This window comes from Sceloporus occidentalis, unplaced genomic scaffold (genome assembly GCF_023333645.1).
Source record: "Sceloporus occidentalis isolate IW3139 unplaced genomic scaffold, rSceOcc1.0.p SCAF_2, whole genome shotgun sequence".
NCBI classification, from domain to species: domain Eukaryota; kingdom Metazoa; phylum Chordata; class Lepidosauria; order Squamata; family Phrynosomatidae; genus Sceloporus; species Sceloporus occidentalis.
This window is the reverse complement of record NW_028316982.1, coordinates 248,596,190-248,617,040: the sequence shown is the minus strand read 5'-3', so window position 1 is coordinate 248,617,040 and position 20,851 is coordinate 248,596,190. Positions and strand designations below refer to the sequence as shown.

The window sequence follows — 20,851 nt, the reverse complement described above, 5'->3', positions numbered from 1 at the left end:
GATGTGGGTCGTACCATTTGCTCTTCTGCTCCAGGCAACTAAATATCTTGGGCCAACCATGGGTGGGACAGATAGGTATCAGGTTCAGTAGGAACCAAATTCACAAAGTAAAGCTTCAGAAGTTACAACTCCTGCAAACTTTTATTCAGTAACTATAGATCCAGTCCAGAGACATTCATTATTAGAACTAAACAAGAGTTAGTAATGCCACAGTTCCAAACCTATGGTGAGCTTTCCCCTCATTCATTAAACTCAATAAATGTACTTGCCCGTTTCAGTTTTCAGCCCTTTTTGTTCTTACTGCAAAATTTTTCGCAGAGGAATGTCCTTGAACACTCCTATGTTATCTCACTACCTGTGATGAGATCACAATTTCTCTGCAATACCGAACTTGCTGCAAATCTCACACAACAAAATACTGAATTGTATATGGAAGGCAAGATGCATAAGCACTTCCTGACAATAGCTTTGCTACAAACTTCATCTGATGTTCATCAAAGTGTTGTTAGCTTTAGGGTGAATTTAAGATAAGAGTGGAGGGGTGTTCGTAGTTCCACCAGAGATTATGTGGTGCTTCCAGATGATGATCACCTAGCAATCAAAGGTCACTGGACATCTGTTCCAGAAATGTTGGCTAATATTTTGAATTACACATAATATTACAACAATAATAAATATTAACAACTACTAACATGGTGAGGATGAAGGGTGGTAGAAAAATATATTTAGCAATAAAAATGTAGACAGATGTGTTTCACTTTATGTGAAGCCAAAGACACTGAGCAAAATTACATGTTGGCTGCCATGCTTAAATTAATAGTAGCATAGTGTGTTTCAATGCATTATCAATGGTGTAGAGAAATAGAACTTGGTAAATTAGTTGTATTGCTTTGTTCCTTCTTTCAGGCCACTTTACATGCACTAATAGATAACCAAGAACTACAGACAATGGTGTCTACAACTGAATTGCAGAAGACAACAGGAACTGTGAGTTAAGCGACAACTGATCACCCCATACCAAGGCAGAGGGTTTTTCATATAATAAAAAATGAGACATCTAAGGATCCTACCTGTCTTGATCTCAATATTCTTTTTTTGAGGTTGCAGTTATGAGTTCCCTTTCAAAGGTGAAGGTTCATGTGAATGTTGTAGGACTTTTTTGTAAATAAAGCTGCCATCATATTGTTCTGCACATGCCAGATATATGTGCATTGGCTCATATAAGTGTATGTACAGGAGAACTGATCCAGAATCGCACAGGTAATATGGCAGTTAGCCAGGAGTTGTAAAAGTAACTTTCTTAAGCGCTGGTATTTCCACTCCTCCTCTGGGACACTGTCTCTTAAGACCACAAGATTACTCTTTGAAAGTATGACTCATTTTTTAAATAAAAGAAATGGAGGAGTCCAATCAGGATCACTTTAAATATAGTTTAACCAACACACGATCCAATATAAAAGGCTAAACGCTGAAAATGTTTTAGTATTATTGATCAGGCTTTATTTTCTCCACTACCACCCTCAAATGCAGATGCTTCACAAACTTGCAGCAAGAGCCTTCATTAGGGATTATGAACAAGGAGTTCTTCATGAGAATGAAACAGAACATGAGGTATGTTACCATAAAAAGCATAAAGCAGGAACATTGGGATGGGGACCTGCATTCACAGCAATTTACTTTGGTCTATCACCTGCTGAAAGAGGTATTTTATTGACTGTATAAAGTTAAAGTTGCTAATCCTAGTCATATAATACAACACAGAGTTGAAAGGAAGTTTAAAGATAATTTAATCCAATCACCTGTTCATGCAGAAAATCTATAGCCAAATCATCCCTGGCATATTGCTATCCAGTCGCATTTTTAAAACTTCAGATAAAGAAAAGTCTACCACTTTCCAAGGTAGTCAGTTCCTTCCTCAAGCATGTAATAGCTCAGGAAATTCTTCTTGCCATTTTAAAACCTTACACCACTGAACTAATTCATTCAGTTCTTACCCTCTGGAGTAGCAGAAAACTTGCCCTGTGTTTTTATTGGCTATATGATAGGCTTTCAAAAATTGATAAATTGCAGTCTTATCACTTTGCCATTGTTTATTCTCCACACTAGGGAATGCAGTTTGATTGACTGAGTAAATCTTCCTAAATTTACTTATACAGTAATTACAGCATCCACTCTGAAGAATAAAACAGTCTCTCCTTAAATGATACATGTGTATGCCAAGCAACTGATTTATCTTTTTAAAATCGTTTAAATGCTAATTGACTTTGCCGTTTTATCACTGTTTTGATGTGCAACATTATATTTATATTGTTTTATTTTTGCACACTGCCAATGAAGGTATGATTTCTCTGTGTATAAAATAAGTGAATTACTTCAGAAGAGGCATTCTACTTTGTTAGTGAAAGAAGACAAAACACTGCTTCATTGACAAAATGAGAGTGCACCTATACTGTAGAAATAAAGCAGTTTGACACCACTATAACTGCTATGGTTCTGTCCTAAAGAATCCTACACTAGTTTTATGATACACCAGCACTCTTTTGCAGAGAAAGCTAAAGACCTTGTAGAACTAAAATCCCCAGGATTCCATGGGATAGATGTAAAGCACATTACATGGTGTCAAACTGTGTTATTTCTACGGTGCAGATGCATCCTGAGGCTACTTCCCAGTTAAAGGGGAGATGTTTAATAGATGAATGTGTTTTTAGATGATTGGTCTAAAACTTAATGAATGAAAACACTGCAGCCTTAATTTTGGTATAGCAATAGAGTTTGGAGGATTAGACCGGGAGGGCACAAGCATCAGGGGTTGAGAGGCAGTGTTGGATTCCCCATGGGACACTGGAAGTCTGCATTCTGCCAGCCCCTCCCCAAAAAACTTTTGAACAAAGAAATTCTTACCACAAAATGGCCTCAAATGTCCCTCAACATACCCTAGATGATGTGGAGTCAGTTTCACCCTCCCCTCCCCAGGTCAAGGAGAGGCCTTTCTAAAGAATAAAAAAACAGAAAGAGACTTAAAAGTCAACTTCTAGTTCACTTCCTTTAAAAAAAAAAGAAAAGAGGTCTGTCCTGGGCCTAAAGGCCCATGGGTGGGAACATGGTAGAATTGCCCTCTAGGCCTCTTAGAAGACATTTGGGAGATCATTTTTAAAAGGACGGAGTAGTACTGCAGAAGCCTTGGAGCCTAAAAATGGCCTTGGAGGCTGCTCCCAGAGTAGACAAATTCATCAAGGAGAATGCTACGTACTTCCTAAAAGGTTAGAGGCAACATGCAAGCTCCTTTTCATGAAGAACCTAATTAATTGTGCGTGTTTATGAGCAAAATTGGAAAAAAACCTGACCTTCTTAACCAAGGCCATCAGCTGTATATGAGGCAAAAATTGTACAGATTTAAATGGTTGCTATGACACATGGAAGAATCATCAGAAAACTAAATGTTGTTTCTATCTGTGTGTAAATACAGGTGAAATGCCAGCCAGATTAGTGCAGTGATTCCCAAAGTGGGAAGTATGTTCCCCTGAAGCAGCTGAAAGATCCAGGGGGACAGTGAGGAAAAAGGGGGTAGCAAGGGAGCCTTCCGACTAAGTATTGGTGCACAAGAAACACAAGGGGAACCTGGACTTTAGGACCCTGATTGGCATGAGGAGTTAGAGCATGTGGCCATCGGGGAGAAGCAGTGGGAAGAAGGAGTTTTAGAACCTTTCTTAGGCTTTGTGAGTTTTGCCTCGACTTGACTGGCAGGTTGGAGCTGCACCATTGCTCCAGCTTGTTTTCATCTGACAGGTCAAGAGAAAAGGTAGCAGAAGAAACAATATTGTGGAGCGGGGGGATGACTTGAAGCTGTGTGGGAAAGGAGTGGGAAGAGTATCAGGGGTCAATTCTTCAAAAGAGCCCTTGCTTCTCGCCTTTCTCAAAGTCCTTCCTCACCAGGGAGAAAAGTGGGAAGCTGGCTGCACTCCTTTCTGATTGAGAATCCTTCCTCAATGGGGAGAAGCTTCTCCTTTTGTACCTGGTTATCTTTTAAACAGCAACCGAGAAGTCAATCAAGCAGTGATGGAAAAACCTTTGTTGCAAGGCCAGCATGGGTGAGAGACTTCTCAGTCATTGCTCAGCCAGCTGCTCAGTTGCTGCTCACGCAATCACCAACTGTCCAGTTGATGCTTGGCTGGCCTGCTCACGCACTGTTTCCTTGGGAGCAGCAACTGAGCAGCTCACCTGCCGGTATTCACTTTGCTGTAAGGTCAGCACAGACAAGAGAGAGGCCTGGGCTGCTGCCATTGCTGTAGTCACACTTAAGAAGCTAGGAGGAAGCAGTGGTGGCAAAGTGGATGCAGCTGAGGTAGATGCCACTGGCCAGCTGGCTGCTGCACAAACAGTAGAACTACTGTACCATAATATCAAGAAATACGTGTTGGGGGTAACTAGGGTAACTAGGCTAATAACCACTAGACTAGTGCAACATTCTGCTCTACTGATGAAGATCTCTGAGCACAATGTTCCCTAAATTGGGCTGAGAACTGGACAGCACCATACTTTCTCTGCTCTGCTAGCTGTGAAACCCCTCGGAGGGGTACTGCTTCCAGTGTTCAGCACTGAGGGGAAGTGATGTAGGTCAGTGATACTCATAGTGATGGCCACTAGGCGGGTGGTGACTTTGGTGGCTAATAAGCAACCTATCTTGGCTGCATCAACAGCAAGAGGAAATGAGAAATGAAGTTGTTCTTTCAAGATTCCAGAGTGGGTGTTTTGAACTGCCATTTCCCATCAACCCCAGTTAAGATGGACGGTGGTGCAGAGCTGTGAGAGTTGAAATCAAGAACATCTGAAGGCCACTTAGCTGGGGAAAGCTGTCCTAGCAGGAGTCATGAGCAGGATGTGGGACTTACAGGTGAAGAGTGCACCTACAATTTGTCTTTGTCTTCCCTATTTAGATGAAGAAACAGCAGTTGAAATCCTTGATTATTAAGCTCAGCCTGGAGAACTCCATCGTGACCCAGTTTACAAGTTTTGTTGCAATTGAAAAAAGGGTATGTGTGTTTATTAAACTATTCTGTGCACACCAGCTGTCATTTTTTAAAAAAGGAAACTGTGGATGAAAAGAGTATCCGTGCATTTATTGATCTGATAATAAGAGTTGCATTTATTAATATTAAACACCAGAAGTATGGTCGATGCAATGCAAAACAAACCAGTGACTTGCCCCATGGTGAGTTTTACAACTCAAAACAAAATAATTTGTGACCAGTAATTGGTTAGGATTTTCAGAAATTTTTTTTAGAATCCATTATTTTAATTCTTCATATCAATGACACAACATTTTTGCATTGATTTAATTCACTACTTGGAGACAATTTATTTGGGAACTGTGACCATTTTTGTGGCCATTTTAATTGGTTCTTCAAACATTTAAACTTAATGTGTTAATAACAAGTAATGTAATGAATTCCATTTTATTATTTCTCCTTAACAGTTTAACTTTAACAAATGAAAATTTGAATGATGCTAACAGTGCTAACATTCTCATTCTCAAATGTGAGAGAGTTGCTATCAGAATGCTTTGGTTCCTTCTGAATGGCCATCAACATGCCCTGCTTTTCTGAATGGTCTGGTTTTTGGAGAACATGCAGAGAATGCATTTAAGCAGAACCTCGGGGGAAAGGGTACTTTTTTGGAATGCAACTCAAAGAATTCCCAGCTGGCATAGCCAGTGGAATTGTATTGAAAAATGTACCGTTTCCAAGTTCTACATTTGGTCAACCAATTTTATTAAAAGTTCGAATCCACAGTAGAAGAATTTTGGGGAGCAGAATGCTGTGATTGTGAGCTTTCATTGTTGTGACACATCACAACACATTTTGGAAAAAAATGGAACTCGATGTGTTGTAGTTCAACTTGTCTTTTAGAAATTCTCCAGGTGGCATTCAGTCCATATTTGACCTAAGTGATCAGTCTTAAAATATGAATACCTATTAGAAAAGTGACATATAAGTGGATTATTCTTGAGGTGTGTTAAAATCAGAAATGGGGAACAGGTTGGCCTTCCAGATTCTTGACTGTATCCAACAGTAACATGAGGGCCAGTATTGGGCAGGCCATATATGGAGATAGCCTGGCCTTGGTTGAAACACTGCTGTTTTGGAAAACATTCTTTCCAATAAGAAATGCCCATGTTATGGTCCAGCTCTAGCCATTATTGGTGTAACAGTCTTCTGTGTATCATGGAGGGGAAAAACCCTCCCCTCTGTCATCCAGATAGAATTGAATCAGACATGTCTTGCCATTGTGTAGAGGAAAGTGTCACAGAATTTCTGAGGCACCTATCTCTAATGTGGCATCATCTGTAAGCTGAGAAGGCATGCACATTCCTTCATATGAAGAGGAGTCACACAAAATGAAACATGAACCAGTGTGGGAGATACAGCATGACAATGTTTACTACAGCCAACTTGGGGCTTGTCTACAAAATTAAAATACTCTTCATTCCAGTCAATTAGAATATGATCCAGCCATACATTATTTGAAGGAGTATGGGCCCTTTGCGGTGTGGGGGTGGGTGGGCAAAAAACTGCTTAAACTCCAAAGAAAAAGGTTTCATATTTTTTACTTGAGTATCGGAGTATTTGTGAGGATGCACATTACTGAATTTGTGGTTGTTTGCTTCACATTTAGATGGCTGCACATTTTTAGGAGGGAAAGAGAATAGATGTGAAAATGCACAGAAAAGTGAAGACAATCAAATGTTGATGCGAATGTGTGAAAAATCTCAGCAGTTGAAACAATACACTTCAGTGTAGACTAGCCTTGGGTCATCTTGTGCAGAGAATTTTCATTCATGAATTTGTTAATTCATCTTGTGTGTTTCCCACTTTTCCTTCTAAAAGGAAGCCCAAAGTAGCTGCTATCATACAAAAACATACAGAATAATTTTTAAAGACATGCAGTCTGAAAACTTATCAGACCAGAATACTACAGTAAGCCTACGTGCATTCAATTAAAAATTTCAGAAAATGTCAGTTTGGTTAATAAATAATATTAAAATTAAATACTATATCAGTAGTGAATATGAGAAGCAACAAGATGATAAAATGCAACCCATATTTTAGTCAAATATATATGTATACATATCTAGGCCAGTCTTCCCCAACCAGCACTCTAGATATGTTGGACAACAGGTTCCATCATCCACAGCAGCAAGCAGGCTGAGGTGGATGGGTATTATAGTCTGGTGCATTTGAAAGATGATGAGTTAGAAAAGACATTAGACTGTCAATTCTCAAACCTGGTTTCCCAGATGTTGCTGCACTATAGCTCCCAGAATTCCTGACCTTTGGCCATGCTGACTAGGGATTAGGAGAAATGAAGTGTAAATATAAAACATCTGGAGTGCATCAGTCACCACGCATAAAGCTACCTTAAATGAGTTTCATTCTTCTGAGTTTGGAAGGAGTTTGTTTCTAAGTTGTTTCTTTTTTTCCCCCAGAACTTCTGTTATCTTGAAACTAACTATTAAACTGTACATTCTTCTTACAATGTAATTCTGTGATTTTAAAAATTCAGACAGAGAAGGAAAGCCAGATCGCTGATACTATGAATGTTTTGGAACTGGTCACCAAGGAAGATGTAGACATCTTACCTTACATGCAGTATCAAGAACCTGAGGTAATTTCACTTAATCTGAGTTGGTTTGCATATGTACTTATTTATTTATCTGGTATTACATGGTCATGGTGTGTGAAAAGTTACTTATTTTTCAATAATCTTTTCTTCCTTTGTAAATTTTGCTTGTGCAAAATGAAGAGCCAGTGCATGGCCACAAGGCTGTACTAGTTTAGCTGGCAGGATTTAGAGGGTCTTAGAAGCTCTTTCTGGCACCTGGATGAAAAATTTACATTGATTTGCTTTCCAATTATTATTTTACTTTCTCTGAATTAATTTAATTTATCTAGCATTTGGGGCCCTACTGAGAATTTTCATCAAATTTGGGAGCGGTTTTAGGTCAGTGTGGCCTTTTTCCTTAACCAGAAGTGTCTTTCTCTTTCAGGGGAAAGGCTCCTAAAATTAGGCAGTCTCCATCACTCAGACCTGATGAAATCCCTTCTCCAGCACAGAGAACATAAGGAGCTTAACAGAAATCATAGATGGATGGGGGAGAATATGCAGCTTCTGGACCTGTGGAAGTTCCCTAGCCTAGTGTTAAAACCTCCCTGTCTTGATACAATGTTCTGCTTTACTTTGTATTTTAGGCCTGTACTGCAGAAATAATCTAGTTTGAGACCACTTTAACTGTGATGGCTCAGTGTTATGGAATCCTAAGAATTGTAGTTTGTTGTGGCACCAGAGCTCTCTGACAGAGAAGGCTAAACGTAGCAGAAAACTACAGTTCTCAGGATTTCTTAGCATTGAGCCATGGCAATTAAAGCAGTGTCAAACTGGATTATTTCTGCTGTGTGGATGCAGCAGAAATCATATAGCTTTCAGGATGGGGAAAGACAGGTACCAGATGCAGAAAAAAACAGAGGAAAAGGAAGAAAATAATGGAAAGGAATTAGATAAAAGGAGATTAGCAGAGAAAAAAATACAGAGAAAATTAGGATATCAGGGCAAACAAGTGAGGCAGCTCTCCCATCCACAAGAATTGTACTCCTCTGTTGTGGCAATTATAATACATTACAGATTTGGATCAGTGCCAGTGAAGAGTTGTTATCGTGTAAGTGAGACCAACCAGTTGGAATTCTTCAGGGGAATCTTAAATCAGCTTTGTGGTCAAACTTTCTCTTTCTTAAAGTATATTAAAAGATCTCACTTTAGTGAACAGACAGCAAAGCATCAATTTATTCCTTATTTTATTGTTCTTTGTCTCTTGTCTCCTGGAGAAGGAGGAATACTTCATGCCAATGGCTCTGAATGAAAAGATGTTGAAGTTGCAGACAGACATGAGTATGAAGCATCTAGCTTAGTCACAATTAGGTTATTGCTTTATTTTCCTGCTTGAGATTCAAAAAGGATGTTGACAAATTGGAGCAGGTCCAGAGGAGGATGACCAAAATGGTGAAGGGTCTAGAAACCATGCCTTATGTAGAAAGACTTGGGCAGCTGGATCTGTTTAGCCTGGAGAAGAGACACTTAAGGGGTGATATGATAGCCCTGTTTAATGTGAGCTATCACATCGGGGTGTCATGCTGAGGATGGAGCAAGCTTGGTTTCTGCTGCTCCAGAGATTAGAACACAGAACAATGAATGCAAGCTACAGGAAAAGAGATTCCAGTTCAACATTAGGAGGAACGTCCTGACAGTAAGAGTTGTTCGACAGTGGGACACACTCCCTCAGAGAGTGGCGGAGTCTCCTTTGGAGATCTTTAAGCAGAGTGTGGATGGCCATCTGTTGGGTATACTTTGATTGTGAGTTCCTGCATAGCAGGGGGTTGGATTGGATTGCCCTTGTGGTCTCTTCCGTCTCTGATTCTATGATGGTATGGTTTACAGATACTAACAGAAGTATGTGTATGCTTCTGCTAGTAGCTGTAGATGTTTCTACTACTAAGACTGACTCAAAGACTATGTCCTTGTGAAAACTTCAGCTGGTTATTTGTATCACCCCAACCAATTTCCCATCTCTATCTCCTACAATCATTCATTGTAATACATTCTGCCTAACAACAGGGCCACATCTAGCTTAGCACTAAGGGATCCAAGAAGCTACAGTGGAAAAGATACAACTGATCTCATAAAACTACATGGACCAATTCATGGCAATGGTAACTGTTGAGAACTCTCACCTAGTCAATCAGTCAGTCAGTCATTTTATTTATACTCCCATTTTTCCCCCTCCAAGAATAGGACTTTGTCATGGACCCATCCCATGTTGTGGTAAGAATACAAGAAAAACCATACTGAATCAGACCAAACGCCTACCTAGTACAGCCTTCAGTTCATAAAGCGGCCAAATAGTTGCCTAGGAGAAGCCCACAAGCAGGACATGAGTGGAACAAGATGAAGTTCACAAGCTGAGGTCTATTTTTAAATCAAAGTTGAAGCATTGAGAAAAGTCCCAAGAATGGTCACACACACACTGACAGACTTCAGTGATTATGATTTTTTGAACACAATGATTGGGTCCTCAGCTTTCTGCCTGTGTTCATTTTTGTTTTCTCCCCAGCTTATCTCCCACTTAGATCTTCAGCAACCACAAGATATACAGCTTCTACAGACATGCCTTGATGAGCTAACTGACTGGTCTTCCCCTTCAGAAGCACATTTGAGTGAGGCTGATTTTCTGAGCACATTGTCTTCTGATTTATCAATAAAAGATAAAAAGTTGTCACCTCAGGAATTTGTGAATTTTCAACCAGTAAGTTTTTGGGTAGGAGGCTGCTTCCACCCTCCCTTTCTTGAGCATAATAATATAAGAACAATCCTCCTGAATCAGACCAGTGTCATTTCAAGCATGCTAGCCTTCCTTTTACCACAGTGACCATCTATGTCAGGGGTAGGCAACCTGCGGCCCACGGGCCGGATGTGGCCCGGCAAGGCCTTGGGACCGGCCCCAGCCCGGTCCTGCCGCTGATTGCCGCCGGAGCCTTTGGCCTCTCGCGTGAGGGCGTGGCGCCTTTGGCCTATCAGAAGGAGGCGGGCAAGTGGCAGGCAAGGGGGGCAATTGTCTATAGAAGCCTCCAAAACATGCATTTATATTAACTTTTTTTTTTTTAATCAGCAAAAATTTTTGCGTGTCCTCCATTTGAAAATTTTGTCCCACATTTGTCCCGGTTTATTTATTTATTTAATTTTTTAAAAAATTATTTCATTATTTATTTTTTGGCTTCGGCCCCCCAGTTGTCTGAGGGACAGCAACCCGGCCCCCGGCTCAAAAAGGTTGCCTACCCCTGATCTATGTGAATACATTAAGCAGGGCGTGAAGGCCATGGTATCTTACTGCCTTCATTCCCCCAGCAATTGGCATTCTGTACCTTAATTAATGTGGATAGCTTGGAACCGTGTTTTTCCCCCGTTTTGGGGACCACAGCTCTTAGGGTTCCCCAGCTAAAATGCCAAGTCACTTCCTCAAGCTCTAAATTCTCTCTGAACCAGAAGGTTGCATATATGCTTCTTGTCTAGCATTCAAAGATATAACCGTGTTACTCTATAGAATCAGTATGTAGAAAGATCTTGCAGCACCTTTGAGACTAACTGAAATAAAGTTGTCAGCATGAGCTTTCGTAGACTTCAGTCTACTTCCTTAGATGCATATGTAGATGTATACAGATACACAGATGCATCTGAAGAAGTAGACTGAAGTCTATGAAAGCTCATGCTGCCAACCTCTTTATTTCAGTTAGTCTCAAAGGTGCAACAAGATCTCTCTACATACTGGCTCTTGACTAGTAGTCATTGCTAATGTATTGCTACCACGAGTTTTCCTAAGTCTTTTTAAAAAGCCATCTATGGCCTGATACAGACAGGCCAAAATAAATCTGTTTCAGATAACTTTGGAGGTATGCTGTTTAAATTATGCATATGTCCCAAGAGTCCGAAAGCTCTGCCAGAGTAACGATCCACTCCTAAGGACTGCAGCGCAGCTTTGGCACAGCTTCCGGACTCTTAGGACGCATGCATCATTTAAAGCGCATACCTTCAAAGTGACCCAAAGCAGCAGCTTTATTTTGGTCTGTCTGTATGGAGCCTCAGTTGAGTCTTTATGGCCCCCAAAGCCTTTTTCTCCTCATATATTTATACTTGGTAAAGTTGTCTGTACCACTATTAACAAGTTCTCCATCCAGTCCAGGGTAATGTACACAGCTGTGGAGAAATATATGAATTCACAGCATCTTTCCACAGGTTTATTATTTATCATCCCCTCTAAAAACAATTCTGCTAATTGAAAAATCATGTTTGTTTTTGTGGAGTTACATGATTGTTTTTGCCTTGTTAGGGAGTACCATGGAAAGGTTTACCACTTGCTGATGACACATGGGAACCAGAAGAACATTTAGAAGACTGTAGAGAGTTTCAAAAGAAAATAGTGGATGCTAAGCCTAAACCTGTTAAAAAAGAGATACAGGTATGTTTGAATTCAGTGCCTATGATCAATTTTGAAGTTAGTTTCTATGCTATTCTTTGTTCTAGAGGTTACTAGACTCTTAACAGTAGTCACTGTTGCAGACTGTGTTCCCTGCCTCTCCCCACAATTTTTGATGGAGTTCTTTATAGTAGGCAAATAGCTGATTATGAAGTCTAATCAAGCTACCATAATTGGTTTTTGTCATGAAAAATGCAGTTAGTAACTTTACATATAATCTGCTACCTATTGCTATTCTGTTGTTGAGACAATTCACTTTATTTAGGTGAATTATAAAAACTCTGTTCTAGAGTAGTTTTCTAATTACTGAGGTTCTTTCTAGATATCAGAGCATTATAAAACTTAATTTAAAGATGGTAACCTATTGTGTGTTCGGTTTTCCGAGATCTTTCAACAGTGCCTAACGCATGCAAAGTACAGTTCCAGACACATGCAAAGTACATACTAGGTACGTACTAGGGTTAGGAAAGGGCGTCCCTTCCGAACGCCCTAACCCTAGAATGTACCTAGTACATACAAAATGGTGGCACCCATTCTACATGGGCGCTGCCATTGGGACATCACGACCACGCCACCTCCACACGGCCTTTCTGCCAGCGACACAAAGCAAAAAGGGGCCGAGCGGCCCCTTTCTCTTGGTATCCATTCCGGATCCTCACATGGATACCAAAATCTGCAGATGCTCAAGTCACATTGTCCTCAATGGTGGCACAACCACATTGGCCGCCTGAAGCCTGCCTCTGCTTTCACCTCTCCTCCTCCTCTTCCCTCCGCTGCCACTTCTGTCGCCTCTTCCTCCTCTTCCTCTTCCTTGCTGTCAGTTCCTCCTCCTCCTCTTCTTGCCTCTGCCTCTTCCTCCTCCCTCCTCTCGTCCTCCTCTTCTTCCCCCCACTGCCACCGATGCTGCCACTGCCACTTCCGCCTATCTTCTCCTCTTCCTTTCTCCTCCTCCTCTTCCCCCCACTGCCACTACCGTTTCCTCCTTCCTCCTCTTCCTGCTGCCACCTCTATCTCTTCTTCCTTCTTCCTCCTCCTCTTTTGCACCTCCTTCTCTTCCTTCTCCTCTTCCTTCCTCCCTCCTCCCCCTCTTCCCTGCCTCTGCCTCTGCCTCCTCTTCCTCTTCCTTTTCCTTCTGTTCCTCTTCATTCTCTGCCACCCCTCACCACCATATGGACTTGCCGTCCGCAAATACTAGAATCCATGGATGGCAAGTCTGCAGATGAGGAGGGCCTACTGTAGTTAGCGCAGCGGAGTTGTGAGACGGCTATTTCTGGCAGTGAGGCATTGCATCTCTCCTGGTCAAAACAATGAACAGTAAGGCAGGAGGAAAAGAGCTTTCTTTCTTCCAGATCTTGAGTCTGTGATCCTGAGGATTCCACCAGAGGGAATACAGGGAGAGATAATACAGAAGAGAATGCAGTTTTCCACATTATGTATGATGCTGTAGAAAGAGGAACAATATGTGGGAATCTAATGTTTTTTTTTTCATTCCACAGATTTCTGATACTTCCTCTGTTCTTCCCAGGCTTCATTATGATTCCATGTGCATTGATTCTACAGTAGAATTGATGAGTGAGCCACTAATGCTACAATGTGGGTCTCAGAGACCACCACCTCCCGCTCGTCTTCCTCCTCCCGCTCTTCCACCAGGGTTCCAATTCTCTTCATCATGGATGGATCAGAAAATGTCATCAGTACCCACCAACACGTTTGGTCCTAATGCCCCTTTGAATTTGCAGGTAATCTCTACAGACAACAGTGCTCCAGTTGAGCTAGCACAGTGTTATGGTTTGAGTGTTGGACTAGGACTCTACGGATCAGGATTTGTATTTCCACTCAGCCATGGAACCCCACTAGATAATCTTGGTCAAATCACATTTGCTTAGCCACAGAGAGAAGCAATGGTAAACCTCAGCTGGAAAAATCTTGCCAAGAAAGCCCTATAATATGATTGCCAGAAGTTGGAGTCAGCTTGAATGCACATATGAAAACAATCCCTAAGTACTCCCCACTGCCTTGATAGTGAGACATTCCAAGGGCTGCACTACTAGATTTGGAAACACTGGAGATGTACAGCATTTTTGTTACTCTCTCTCTCTCTCTCTCTCTCTCTCTTGATATGTATATGGAAATGGGGTCAGTGGCGTCACTAGGGGGGATGCGGACCGCACCAGGTAACACCCTAAGGTTGGGTGAGACCACTGGTCCTCAAACACATAGCTTTTGGCAGAAATAGGCTGTGTCATTCATCTGCTTCACTTTAAAATCTTTTAAGAGATGTTGGGAGTGGGGTGAAGCTCAGTGGGAGGAGAAAGGAGAGGCCCCATAATTTTTTTAATTTTTTTATTCTTTTTAAATTTTCTTTAAAAACATCACATTTTAACAAAACCTTCACTATGTGTATGTAAATACATTTAGGTCGTGCATATAATATTGTAATTTGAAGGTATAATCTTAATTTTGCTAGTTGTTAATGTCACATCTATTGCCATAACATTAAGTAGTATAGGAGAACTACTATTTATGAGTCACATTAGTGCAAAAAAGCATTACTAAGGATTCTGTATGGTGTGAAATGGGAGGTCAATGGCAAGGTGTCACCATGAGTTACCAGGGATGTAGTATAACTGGGGCAAAAACTTCAGCTGAGCATTTAGAAATACAGTTTAGGCATCAAAGAACAGAGGCAGTCAAAGTTACCAAGGTAACATTAATATTGCAAATATGACAGTCCCAGATTTGAAGGATTTTCAATGTCTCATTATCTACAATGCTAGAAATTTGGGGACTGAAGGAAAATTTAATGAGGAGAGTAAATTATTTGGAGGGCAGTTCCCTCATTTTCCCCTCTCCCCCTAGTAACTCTAGCCCTGAAGAGTAGTATAAGCAGAGGCAAGTGGTAGATACATACCTGTCATTGTCCCTGAGATCCAATTCCCTGAGAGAGAAATACCTCAAGTTGGCTACAGCAGACAGTGAACTGTATTTTCTGCATCTCTCTGTGTTAGTCACAGCTTCTTTTGTTCCAGATACCAACATACAGACCTGCAAGCTCTTCAGCCCACATGATGTCCTTTCTAGAACCTTATAACTTATCCATTAAAAATGTTCCAGAGAGATCTCCATATCAAGAAACATTTTCTAATGTACTTTGTACAGCAGAGGTAGGCAAACTGCAGGTTGCCTGTTGTTTTTGCTGTCCATAGGCCCTCTCCTCTGATTCTTACCATGACAACTCTTTTCCTCCTCTCAAAAACATGACGTTTCTATTTCTGGGGGCTTCCAGGAACAGCAATTGTGTGATCAAACAAGATGTGGAAAACCCCAAACCTCAACTTCCAAAAGATGGGGAGAAAGCAGAATAGATGTGGACCTCCAGCCACTTCCTGTTGTTGTTGTTGTTGTTTCTTTTAATTAATTAGCATGGTGCAATCTGTAGTGGGTCCCGGGTTTGGAAAGATTAGCCCTTGGGCTATTCTGAACTGCCAAGCCAGGCTGTAGGGACCAGAGAGATATTCATAGCAATAGCAAGTACATTTCTATACTGCTTAGCAGTGCACTTGACTCCCTAAGCGGTTTACAATGTATAAGCTAATTGCCCCCAACAAGCTGGGTACTCATTTTAGCGACCTGCTGAAGGATGCAAGGCTGAAGCGACCCTGAGCCCTGCCTGGGATCGAAATCACAACCTTGTGGATGTGGGAGGCTGCAGTACTGGCACTTAACCACTGTACCACCAGGGCTCCTTACTAGCCATGCTGAACCACTTCTAATATTATTTTTTCAAATCCCAAATTGCAATTTGGTGTTGTTTTTGAGGAACACCATCAGACAGAAACAAGAAGGACAAAAATAAATCCTACAAGGTGGGTTTGTGTTTCCTTCACACTTGGGTATCAGGCAACCTTGGTATCTTAATGCAGAAATTTTGACGATTCATGCAACTCTGTTAGTGCTATAATTATACAGTCAAGAGTTTGTGAGAGGTATTCCTAACCAGCTTTACTATGGTGGTGAATGATAATGCAGAAAAACAGAAAATGTCTATGAGTCCAGTCTGAACCTAAAAGGATAATAATTTTTATTCCACAGCCGCCTGACAAGCCTATAAGTTCCACAGTGTTTGGATTTGGTTCTGCCTACTCTCCGCAGACACCCCAAGCAAATGGAGCATCTGTAAAGATGAAAGCACCTGAAAGCCACCTTCCTCCTCCTTCTCCCCTGCTACCCTTCCCTGGAGGATTGCTTAGGCAGAAAAAACTAACATCACAGACTGCCCTATTTGGTTCTACTCACGCTTCTGGTTTACAGGCAATCCCACAGTTGTCTAGCTTGGGGCTATCTGACATGATACCTAAGGGTCAAATGGATTTGAAAAATTATCAGAACCTACATCACCCCGGTGCTGTTACATATGATAGAAAGCAACTAATCCATGCAGATGTGTCAAAACAAGATTCAGAACTGGAAGCTTTGCAAATGTGGAAAGAACCTGGTCAAAAAAAGAAAGAGGTGGTAGATGAAGAAGAACTAGCTTCAGAGGTTTGTCACCGGGTGTGTCTGCCCTACTGCATACGCTAGATCTCATTATAAGTATACGCAGATGGTAAATCATCTTTAAAAACTAAGGTTCATTCAGAAGTAGCTGTCCTTTTTGAGCATCATATTAATTGAGAGATAATGAATCTCACTAAGTAATTTTAGAGTACAGCTACCCTTTACTAAAAGTGATAGGGTGAACTCCTTGGAGGAAGGCAGGGTTGCTGTTATGTATTTTAGGAATTGCAGAAGGGGCTGGTAGTAAGATTCCTCCTTTTCCCACTCTCGGTCAAAGAACAAATTTTCCCTATTTACAAAACCACTTCTGCAATCTTTCACCTTTGCCCTTGGTGATGCAGAATTTCAAAATGTTACTTTTTATATATTCCATCCCACAGAAGCCCCAGCCAATATTTCTAATCACCTTGCCAGCTGGATTCTGAGGATTGTAGTACAAAAACGTAACATTTCCAAACTGCTATTTCTGTGTTGTGGAGCTGTTATAGTAATGTAGAGCTAATTGTAACTATGCAGCACTCCCACCTTTTGAAGACTAGTTCTGGGGAGTAATATTCTCTATATAATTTTGTCTGTTCTTCATTCAAGTAGGTCTGTATGCCGAAGAAGACTTTATCTTGTATAAAATTAAAAAAGAAATTAAAACGTGGAACACTTCATGCACAAAAGCCACTAAATGTTATATTCTGGCCTCAGCTCTTTAAGCTCCAGAATGAGGTAATAAAGTCAATTTTCTATATTTGTTGCAAAAGAAAAAAATTAACAACAGGTATTGAGGAAACCTAAGAGACCAAAACCTCTTGTATTACAGACAGAAATAAAGGTTACCGTTTTTATTTCTATGACAAATAACATTTATTTAATGAAAAGTAGCCACCTTCTTCTATAATATAAGAGGATATGACTGTCTGTTCAGCCCATGACGAGAAGATACTCCAAACATAGCATGTTTATTGAGGGGATACTATGATTTTGTACCTGGGGGATACTTTGTTTTTAAAATTAATCAATTTAAATTCAAACACATTGTGTTTGAAACCTGCAGTATCACCTTAAATTGATAGATGACAGACATCTCTAAGTAATGCATAGGTTTGCAAGCACTACAGTTTGAAGTAGCTGCTTCCCCCCAGGTTCATATAAGTTCCTACAGTCTCAGGGTAGTTACATGTGTTTAAAGGTGAGTGCAACCACACCCGCAAAAAAGACTATGTACCTACATGGGGCAGTAGCGGTTTTATTTAATTAGTTGTTTTGTGCCTCTTCCCCAACCCTAGGACTTGAGGAGGCTTACAAAAATTAAAAACAAACGCTTATCACTAAAGCTACATAGTGCATTCCCTCTGGTCTTGTGTGAGCTGTTGCATTCACACTTAGAATGATACTCTTAGGATAATTTATAGCCCACTGGTTTCAATGAGAACCAGGTTTAGATAACATGTTAATTCCATCCAGGGTTGATGTTGGTGTTTGGATGAGGTTAGGATGGAACACTGATGCCTTCCATCACTAAATATGGCGGGGGGGGGGGGGAGAGGTATGCCACAGAGACCCCTACTCTACCCATAAAGCTGCCACTGCTAATAGCAAGGCGGACTGTTAGAAAAGAAAAGGAGTAACATTCTCTTAGGCCTGAAATTAATGTAACTAATTCCCATTCCCATTTGTTGGGAGGGGAGACTGGAAATTTGTGCTGCTGTTTAATCAAACCACTGGGTCAAGGAATCAGGCAGGAGATCTGCCATGTTGTTGGCCTCCAGGTGCATTGCCATTCAGAATTGCTGTTAGTCGGGATCCAAACCATTCGTTCATTGTGAACATTACACTATCAAGTAGATAGAATTAGAGCCAACATGATGATCTATTAATTAGACAATTAACTTATTATTATGTAACTTGTGTGTTTAAATGAAGGTATTAAAAGCAATGGGATGTTGGTTCTTACAGTGAAACGTGAAAAAATGAGGTTTTTTTGGTCTGGCTTATTCTGAGGAAAATGTTTTGTTTTGCAGGATGGTTTTTGGCAGCTAACAGCAGAGCTAGGGAATCTTTTGGATATTGATGTCGATCTTTTAATCAATGTAACACTGGCCAAAAAGGGGATTCAGTCTCTAGGTAAACGATTATATTACTGTTGCTGTTGTTTCAATCCATATCATGCCCTTTCTCATAAGAGAGCCAGAAATTACTACCACATTTACCAATCATGAATAATGATGTCACAAAACAAAAAGGAGAACATTTTATCATTGCTATTCTATTTGCTTTATAATTGCACACTTTCTGTTTCTACATCAGAATGCGAATGAGATTATCTTTTGTCTATCACGTTTCTTAATAAAACTAATGAAATGAATTTCAACAGGAGAAATGTAAGGTACTACACTTAGGATGAAAAAATGAAATGCACAGATATAGAATGGGGGATACCTGACTTGACAACTGTGCATGTGAAAGGGATCTAGGAGTCCTAGTAGACCACATGAGTCAGCAGTGTGATGCAGCAGCTAAAAAAGCTAATGCATTTCTAGGCTGCATCAGTAGAAGTATAATGTCTAGATTGAGGAAATAATAGTACCACACTGTTCTGCTTTGGTCAGGCCTCACCTGGAACACTGTATCCAGTTATGGGCACCACAATTCAAAAAGGATGTTGACAAACCTGCATTTTCCCAGAGGAGGGCAACCAAAATGGTGAAGGGTCTGAATGTCTCACAAAACATACCCTAAGAGGAGCAACTTAGGGAGCTGGGTATGTTTAGTCTGAAGAAGACAAGAGAAGGTTAAGAAGGGATATGATAGTCCTGTTTAAGTAACAGTAGGCCCTCCTTATCCACGGATTTGTTATCCACAGATTCAACCATCCACAGTTTGAAAATATTCAGAAAATATATAAATTCCAAACAGAAACCTTGATTTTAACATTTTATATAAGGGACACCATTTTACTGTCCATTGTATTTGATGGGACTTGAACATCCATGAATTTTGGTATCCATGATGGAGCATTCTGGAACTAAACCCCAGCAGATAACAAGGGCCCACTGTATTTAAAAGGGTATCATATTAAGGATGGTGTAATCTTGTTTTCTGCTGGCCCAGAGAATAAGACAAGGAACAATGGATGCAAGCTACAGGAAAAGAGATTTCACCTAAACATTCGGAGGAACTTCCTGACAGTAAGAGCTGTTCAACAGTGGAACACACTCCCTCAGAGAGTGGTGGAGTCTCCTTCTTTGGAGGTCTTTAAACAGAAGCTGAATGGCCATCTGTTGGGGATGCTTTGATTGTGGGGATTCCTGCATGGCAGGGGTTTGGACTGGATGGCTCTTGTGGTCTCTTCAAACTCTATCATTCTATGAAACTTTTTATTCAGGCTAATTGTGCTGTATTGTTTTAAAACTAGGAGGATTTTTAGTTTAGTCTAGTAGGGCACTTCTTATGTTTTATTCTTACCTATGATATACCCAGGGTTACACCTGGAATGAATATACACTACCTGAGAAGGTAGGGTGTACATGAGAGCCAACACGGTGTAGTAGTTTGAATGTTGGAGAAGGACTCTGGGAGAACAAGGTTCAAATCCTTACTCAACTATGGAAATTCATTGAGGTCCAAAACACACTGCAGAAATAATCCAGTTTGAGACTGCTTTAACAGCCTTGGCTCAGTGTTAGGGAATACTGGGAATTGTAGTTAATCATAACACCGGAGCTCTCTGACAGAGAAGGTTAATGTCTCACAAAATTACAGTTCCCAGAATTCCCTAGCATTGAGTCAGGTCAATTAAATCAGTCTCAGACTGGATTATTTTTGTAGTGTGTTTTGGACCTGAGTGGCCTTGGGGAAAGCAAACCTCTGAATAAAGCTTGCCAAGAAAAATTATGACAGTACTTTGCTAAGATGTACCATGAAGAGTGAGTATTTGTTTCTGTTCATCTAGGGCCAAAGGGAAAGGAGAAGCTGTTGCAGTTGATTGCCACACTTCTGGTGCTGCAGGCTGTGCGTTTCAAGCAATTAGAAGGTCTCATCTTCAAATCTCTAACAAAACTTAATGACTCTCCTTTATCATGGTATGTTTTGGGTGTTCTGTTTATTTCAGTGGATCTGCTCTAAATATGGACTGTTAAGGAATTATCCTAATACTTGGCTGAAATCTACCCTCCTGTAACCTCAAGCCCATTATTTAAGCTTCACTTATCCAAGAGAATAAGGGCC

General features: G+C 40.7%; 1 protein-coding gene across 4 annotated transcripts in view; it reads left to right on the top strand.

Moving 5' to 3' along the window:
• PARP4 (poly(ADP-ribose) polymerase family member 4) overlaps positions 1-20,851 on the top strand; it is a 64,784-nt gene that overhangs the window by 42,679 nt on the left and 1,254 nt on the right. For 2 of the 4 annotated variants that reach the window (XM_089512663.1, XM_089512660.1), the window contains 12 exons: positions 907-987; positions 1,531-1,611; positions 4,935-5,030; positions 7,561-7,662; positions 10,160-10,351; positions 11,930-12,058; positions 13,573-13,815; positions 15,085-15,240; positions 16,169-16,630; positions 17,225-17,350; positions 18,646-18,748; positions 20,577-20,706. In XM_089512663.1, coding sequence (XP_089368789.1) covers positions 907-987; positions 1,531-1,611; positions 4,935-5,030; positions 7,561-7,662; positions 10,160-10,351; positions 11,930-12,058; positions 13,573-13,815; positions 15,085-15,240; positions 16,169-16,630; positions 17,225-17,350; positions 18,646-18,748; positions 20,577-20,706 — 1,901 coding nt within the window. The remainder of the gene's footprint in view (positions 1-906; positions 988-1,530; positions 1,612-4,934; positions 5,031-7,560; positions 7,663-10,159; positions 10,352-11,929; positions 12,059-13,572; positions 13,816-15,084; positions 15,241-16,168; positions 16,631-17,224; positions 17,351-18,645; positions 18,749-20,576; positions 20,707-20,851) is intronic. The other 2 variants (XM_089512662.1, XM_089512661.1) reach the window with 2 other exon arrangements.